The following is a 7,614-nucleotide window of genomic DNA, read 5'->3' on the forward strand; positions in this document are numbered from 1 at the left end:
TGGCCGGCCGGAGGCAGCTGGCTTGGCCTGCAGGAACCAGGGAGGGCCTGGGAGGGCGGCCGCCCCAGGAGAGGCAGCAGGCGAGAGGCAAGTGTGCTTTTAGGGAGGCTTGGAGGCTGCCATTTCTCGCTGGCTCGGAGGACAGTGGAAAAAGAGAGGCGGAGGGAGGGATGCAGAGCGTTCGCTGGCGTCTCCCTTTCCTTGCCCAGCCAAGAAGTTTCCCCATCGCCTCCGGTCTTGGAGACACCGTCTTGTTTTCTGGAAGACCTCGCCTGAGCCCGTGAGGGTTCATGCGGAGGGCTCCCCGGGGCCCTCATACTGCCCGAGCCCTCACCAGCGCCCTTCCCTTGGCTCCAGGAGGTGTGAACTTTCTCCGCTTTCACTTTTGGTTTTTTGGTTTTTTGGTGCTGGAGTGTGGCCGGGTCTGGTAGCTCACCAGCCACGTCCCTGCCAACTTGGTTGAGGTAGCTGGGGTTGGGCATCTGTCTTCTGATGACGGTCTGTCTTGGGTGGCATGGGTTTTCGCCATGAGATGAACTTGAAGAGCCAGAACTTCCTTTCCCCTCAGCAGCTTTTGGGTCCTGAGTCATGTCATCTGCTCCCCGTCCCCGACCCGGGGGGTCCCCGGAGAGGTTCCCTCAAGTCCAGGCCGAGAAGCCTCTACGGGGAGAAGGTGGTGGTGGTCTCGGCCTCCACACTCATCGAGGAGCGCCGGGTGTGCCGGCAGGAAGACCACTGCCGCAGCCGCTCCTGGCTGAGGCAGCCCAAGTCCTTGAAGAGCTTGAAGAGGTCGTTGCGGAACTTGACGCCGATGAAGGCGTACAGGAAAGGGTTGACGCAGCAGCGCACGCTGGCCAGGCTGTAGGTGATATCGTAGGCGATGTTGAGCTGCTTGCTGAGCTCGCAGGTGGTGGTGCTGTTGGCGTTGGCCACCGTCTTGGCCAGGACCACCCCGTTGTAGGGCAGCTGGAAGGCGATGAAGACCACCACCACGGCGATGATCACCTTGATGGCCTTGTTGCGCTCGAAGTTGCGCGCCTGGAGCAGGGTGCGGATGATGACCAGGTAGCAGAAGCTCATGGCCACCAGGGGGATGAGAAAGCCCACCACCATCTGGGCCACCTGGATGGCGATCAAGGCCTCCACCTGGTCGGTGACGAGAGAGCACCGAAAGGCTTGCTCGCTGCTGCTCCTCAGGATGTTGCTGAACAGCATCTCCGGGATGGAGAGCACCGTGGCCAGCACCCAGATGCCCACGCAGGAGAGCTTGCTGATGAGCAGGACGCGGGCCCGGTGCCGGTGGGCCGAGACGGCCTGCACGATGGCCACATAGCGGTCGATGCTGATGCAGAGGAGCAGGAGCATGCCGGTGAAGAAACTTATCTTGTAGATGGCGAAGATGAGCTTGCAAATGTGGACACCGAAGACCCAGGACTTGGCTGCGCTGTACGCCCAGAAGGGGAGGGTCAGGAGGAAGAGCATATCCGCCACGGCCAGGTTGAGCAGGTAGGTATCGGTCATGGTCTTGAGCCTCTTGAAATAGATGTAGGTCAGCACGACCAGCGCGTTGCCCAGCAGACCCACGAAGCAGATGATGGAGTACATGGCTGGGAGGAACCAGGCCTTAAAGTCCCGCACCTCCTTCTTGTCGCACACGGCCTCGAACAGGGTGTAGTCCACCGTCGTGTTTTCTCCGATGTAATCGTCCGTGACCTCATCTTGGCACAGGCACACCTGTGGGGAAGGGAGACAGGGAAACACCATCCAGCTTAGCTGAGTGGGTCACAATCTCGCTGCCCTGGGATTGCCCAGGGCCGAGGCTTCAAAGTGTGGTCCCTACCGTCAGCATCATCACCATCCCCATCACCTGCACGTTCTTGGACCCCACCTGACACCTCCTGCACCAGAATCTCAGGGCGCGGGGCCCAGGACTCCGTTTTCCTGAACTTTCCAGGTGGTTCTTTGTTGGAAACCAACAATGTGCTGACAGAGGACTGGAAATAGTCTGGCTTTGAGGTCAACTGAGCTGTGAGATGGTTAAACACACTGCATCTCTCCGAGCCTGAGTTTTCTCCTCTGTGAAATGGAGACGCACACCATCCCCTTCATGTGGTTGTTGTGCGGTACCTCTCCCAGGTGAGGCACCCACTGGTCTCCGCAGAGGTGTTATTTTGTGGGAGCCCGGTCTTTCTTCTTGCGCCTCCTTCAGAACCTGGTGGAAAGAGCTTTCCAGAAGGGAGCCTACACAACACCTCAGCTTTGGAGGGAAAATCCACCTGGACATTAAGGTTGAGCAGAGCCTGGAGTGAGGAGAGAGGAAGGCAAAGGCTCGCCCTGGTGTGGGACAGGCTGCCATGACCATGACCATGGATGGCGAGCAACTTGAAGACTTTTATGGACCCCTGGGGCCCGGGACACAGTGCAGGGGACACGGCAGGGCTCAGGCAACGCGTGCCCAGCGCACTGAACTCTGCCTCCTCAGCTGTGATCGGTCCGCTTGGAGCCTCGGAAGGAAGCACAGCTCTGTCTCCCACGTCTCCTCCCACCTCTCTGCCTCTCTTCCTCGCAGTCTCCAGGCAGATCCCGACCAGCAGGGCTCTGCTCGGGGCTTTTGAAAGCCTGTCTGCAGAGCCCGGTGAAGGTTTGGGTGGCCTGCTGTGAGTTTAGCCATGAAGGCGGGCTCGGCGGCTGCTCAGGCCTCCGTGCTCAGCGACACAGTGAGGGCTGAGCCCGGGCAGCGTGGGAGCTGGGCTGGAAGCTGGTGGTCCCTCCTCTGGGAACAGGGCTCTGGGCAGCTCACCACGATGCATTTTCATACAGTTGGGGAGCAGGAGGGACTTTAAAGATGAGGACAGGGAGGCAGGCTCTGGGAGAAGCCATGTGGCTCTCTCAGGGCTTCCAGGTTCCGAGGCCAGAGGTGGAGGCCGGTCTCCCTGCTTCCCTGTGCTGTCTCTGTCTTTCTCACGTCCAATCTGGAGTCATCACTGTCCTGCCCCAGGGAGGGATGAAGGGACAATAATGCCCAGGGGCCTCTTCTCTGGGTTTTGTTATCTCGAAAAGAAAAGCCAGTAGCAGCTTCTTTTCCCTCCTCGGGGCATGACTGCCGCCTGGACGTCTTAGAGGACCATCCACAGGAAGGCCTGAGGCCTTAGGTCTGGGGCCCCTGGACATGGGGGTTCTGGATCTTCCTGGAGGGCCGTCCATGCACTCTCTATGAAGTGTGCTCCCCACAACCCCTGCCTTCGCTTCCCCCCTTTCCTACCCACCTCCCCCATGAGCCACCAAGCTTGAGGCCTCTGCAGCCCACAGCCCCACCACTTCCTGCCCCATCTGAGCCACCTCCATCCACCCCAGTAAAGAGAAGAATGAGTCCCAGCTGTCCCTCCCCCTCCCCCACCTTCCAGCCTCCAGGGTAGTAATACAGCCCCCCACCCACCGGAGTCCTGGAAACAGGGGAGCAGGAGGGGAGGGAGTGGGGCTGGGGAAGGGGGCCAGGCTGTGGGCTGCAGCCCAAGCTCCGGGGGCCTCTGGGTTGGGGTTTTGGGAACAGGGCCCAGCGTGGGGCCTGCCTCTGGCCAGAGCGCCTGGAAAGCCGCCCTCTGGCCTCCAGACCTGGGGAAGAGCCAATTCTGAAGCAGTGCCTCTCCCGCTCTGGTCTCAGCTGCCCCCTCCCCCTCCAAGGCAGCCGTCACCCCAACAAAGCGGGGAGAGTGGACTCCATGAGTTACAGTCTCTTCTACGTCTGGATGGATGGATGGGGGCCGGTTTTCTGTCTCCACTTCTGGGATTGAGAAGCAAAGCCTTGTCAACCGGAGGCCCTTCCTCCTGCGGCGTTCAGGCCGCTATAAACTATGTGCGCTCCTCCACCCACTCCCGCTCCCAGGATCCTGGGCCCCTTGCTTGCCCCCCTCCGGTGGAGTGCAGATGTGTCTCTATTTCATGAAAGGGAACTAGGGGAGCCTTGGATGGAGGCTGGGGAGGGAGGCAGTTTGGGGTGAGAGGATAGTAACCAGGCCACCACACCACAGGCTCGTTTCTCAGCTCACGGAAACATATGAAGCCGCACATGGACAGGGTGTGCGCACATACGTGCAAAGCTCATGAACCTGGCAAAAAGCTCCCCTCTCTCTGAGCTCAGCCGGAGCAGGGTGCGCTCCGCATGTTTGTCTGTGGGATGGGGACAGAGGAAGTGGGTGGGGAAGGTGGTGGTCACTTCTTTCCCTCAGGTGTTCATTTAAGTGGAGTAAAGACTCGCTAGGGTCGCTCAGCAGATGGAGAGGGGCGACCGTCGGCCTAATGAGTGGCGAGTGGGTTCGTGTCTGGGTCTGTTTCCTTCCAGCAAATGCCCAGCTGCTCCCCCAGAACCCTGGACGTGCGAGGGGTGAGCTGGGGTTCAGGGGTGTGGACGGGGGAAGAGACCTCACCTGGAAAATGACAAGGAGAGCCACGGCCAGCACGCTCTTCATGGGCTTCCCTGCAGGAGGCAAGGTGAGAGCGTTACTGCTGGGCAGGGGACAGCTCTTTGTTATTGAAGGAAACCTCGAGATCGAGATGTTGATGGAGCTTTCATCACATGCTCCCGGCGCTGCCTTTGCCGAAACAGAGTATCAGAACCAGACTGTGCCTCGGAGCAACCTGGCTGGTTCCCCGGACTCGCTGCCCTCCCCTCCTCTCCCTCCTCCATGGCGAGGTCCCTGAAAGGAGCAGAGGAGGACGCAGGGCGGTCTCCCCTTTCTTGGCTCTTCAGGGCCTCGTTTGGGGTCAGAGAGTCCTCCCTGACCCAGACCTATCCTCAAGGTTGAGCGTCAACTGATCTTGACTCTTGGGTCTGAATGGCCTCCTCCTTCCTGCTCCCAGGAAGCAAGGAAGGCCCTGAGGTGTGGTGGTAGAGGGGTGTGTGTGTGTGTCCTACACTTACTGGCCTCCCAGGAATGGATGAAAGAGTATTTCATGGGGCTCCCCACACCCCTTCATTCGGTTGACATCCATCCAGTCACCTGGCCTGTCTTTGGGGCAGGGACCTCTTCCCTTTTCCCCAGCGCAGGCCTAGTCACCTGGCCCACCCCTCAGCCTGTCTTTGGAGCAGGGACCTCTTCCCTTTTCCCCAGCGCAGGCCCAGAACCTGGGAGTTGGTGCCCAGGCGTTGGGAGTGGACGAATAAGTAGAAGAACGAATGCCGGGCGTGCCCTCCCAGGGAGGAGGCTCCCACTGACCGAGGGGACGCTGTCCTGGGGGGCCGTGGCAGGATGGGGACCAGTCCCTGAGGGAGCTGCTAGTTTTTTGCTTGACTGAGGCGTGTACACGCCTCCTCTTCCTTAAGTTGTTTCTAATTCAGAGCCGGGGGCTCTGGGTAGAAGGGGGAACAGGAGGCCAGCTGTGGGGAGAGACCTGGCCCAGAGCAGGGGTTGGAGCCTGGGGTCACCCAGGAGGCTCTCCTTGGGCCGGAACAGCCTTGAGAGCCCAGGTGAGCAGAGGCCTGGTGTGTGGTGGACGGAGGACAGGCACTTGGCTGCTCACTTCTGCTCTGTGGCTGAGCTGGGTCCCGGACCTGGAACTCATTTCCTCCGAGGGCCGAGCAGGACAGGCCGCAGGGTGGTTTATACAGAAGTCTTGTCTCACCCCGCAGCCTGGGAGCACCCCGAGAAAGGAACTGTGCCTGCTTCATCTCTGGGCCCCCTCCCCAGGACGTGCCCCCCAGGCCTGGCCCGTAGGGAACATCCATGGGTGCCAAGCCAGGGCTTACAGGCCTGGCGCCCCTCTCCTCTCAGCTGAGACCGGGAAGAGGTGGGGGACCCCACTTTAAACACCTTCGGGGAAACTGCCCTACGTTCTCATGGCTCCGGCTTCCCAAGAGGCAGGAGCCCATTCCCAGCGAATCTGAGTCCTTGGCCACAGCACCACCTGCTGGAAATCCCGCAGCACGATACCCGAGTCGCAGGGAATGTTTTCCGGAGGGACTGCCCAAGGCGGGGGATTTGGAATTGGAGAGTCCACCTTGGGCTTGGGGGTCCCTGGGGGAAGGACCGGCATCGAGCCCCGTGAATAGACTAGCTGTTTCTCTCTCACCTCAAGCAAGGCGTACTGCACGTGACTGCTAGCCATGTTCCTAAATCATTCCTTGGCTGTAACATCCCCTCCTCCCAAACCACCCCCCACTACCTCCCTCCTTCTAAATCCTTAGGACTTCTCCACCCACCCCCAGGGCGGAAGTCCCTGCAGGTCAGCATGGCAGTCGGGCCCTCTGCTGTCACCTGGACCTGCCCTCCTCGCTGTGTCTTCCATTTCTTGGGACAGGCACCCGCCGCCCCATTGCCCCAGCTTGCGTGTGAGCGTCTGCGGCCCCGGGGAGAGCATGGGCCCTTGTACAACATCGGAGTTCCTCTCTCTCATTCCCCTTTCTGGCTGAACCACCCCGGGAGCCCCTGAGCTGCTGTCCGTGTTCTGCCCTAACCACACTCTCTTCAGGGTCCAACGAACGCACCGCCCGTCCTCCACTGACTCATCTCGATGTGAAGCGCTCGAGGTTTCTTTAAACCCGCGTCTTTTGGTTACTCTAGAGAAAGCCCGCTCTGACTGTCAGTGAGAACCGAGAAACCTCAAAGTTTTGATAAGTCACAACGAATGAAATATGAGGAGGAAGGCCTACGTTTCTATTTTACTCGTTCGCCCCTTCTCCTGGGCCCCATCCCATTCCTTTTTCCACCGTCTAGGGTAGGGGTGGGAGCTGGTGTGTGTGTGTGTGTGTGTGTGTGTGTCTGTGTGTGTGTGTGTAGGTGACTTCTCGTTCCAGGTGTGTTGGAGATGACCAATGAGCAGGGATCTTGTAGGACCAGAACAGGGCATTTTCGAGTCAGGTAGCCGAATGGGAAGTTAGGGGAACTCTGGTGTGTGGCAGAGGGGGCCTGGTTGGCGGCCATGAGTCAGATCACTTCTGTCTGTTACAAAGTCATAAAGCAACTGGCGTTGGGCAGCAGCTCGGGTGAGGCCAGTAACGCTGGAAATCTTAGGGGTTGGGGAATGGTTTCCTTATGTGTTGGGTATTTTCTGGGTTCTGAAGTTTCTAGTAATGATCATGATGAAAAGAAAATTCCCTAGCACTCCACCCTGCGCCCCCAGCAAGAGAAACTCCCTTCTTATGTGGGAGGAGGGGACTGCTGGCCCTCAGCGTCCATCCCCACATTTTCCAGGACCTTCAGGCCACCCAGGCAATCATGGCTGCCCATCCGCTGGTTCCAAAAGCCACCCCAACCTTTTTCTTCTTTGTAATTCCTCACCTGCCAACACAACGTTTCTCTTTCGTGGGCAAGAGAGGGGGAGGGAAGAAGCAGGGGAGGGGGGGCTGGGGACCCTCTTTCAGAGGGCTCTAGGCAGGGATGGCTGGCAGCTGGTTGAATCTACAGTCACTACGTTATCAACTGCTTTATCCAGTGATGGAATTCATGCTTCCTGAGCTCTCAGTATACACCAACCTGCTTCCCTGGATGAGCATGTCATCCTCACAAAAGCCCTGGAAGGTAGGCCCTGGGAAACCGAGGCAGCGCGAGAGGAGAAACTTCCCCAGAGTCATAACCGGCGAGCCGTGGAAATGGGTTTAAACCGTCTGACCCCAGAAAC

General features: G+C 59.3%; 1 protein-coding gene across 1 annotated transcript in view; it reads right to left on the bottom strand.

Annotated features, from left to right (window-relative positions):
• Positions 1-7: 7 nt before the first annotated feature.
• Positions 8-7,614, bottom strand: part of CCR7 (chemokine (C-C motif) receptor 7) — a 10,696-nt gene continuing 3,089 nt past the window's right edge. The window contains exons 2-3 of the mRNA XM_006774347.2: positions 4,425-4,474; positions 8-1,734 (exon numbers count right to left, since the gene is read on the bottom strand). Coding sequence (XP_006774410.1) covers positions 661-1,734; positions 4,425-4,474 — 1,124 coding nt within the window. The 3' untranslated portion in view covers positions 8-660. The remainder of the gene's footprint in view (positions 1,735-4,424; positions 4,475-7,614) is intronic.

The sequence above is a fragment of the Myotis davidii genome, unplaced genomic scaffold (assembly GCF_000327345.1).
Source record: "Myotis davidii unplaced genomic scaffold, ASM32734v1 scaffold327, whole genome shotgun sequence".
Taxonomy (NCBI): Eukaryota; Metazoa; Chordata; class Mammalia; order Chiroptera; family Vespertilionidae; genus Myotis; species Myotis davidii.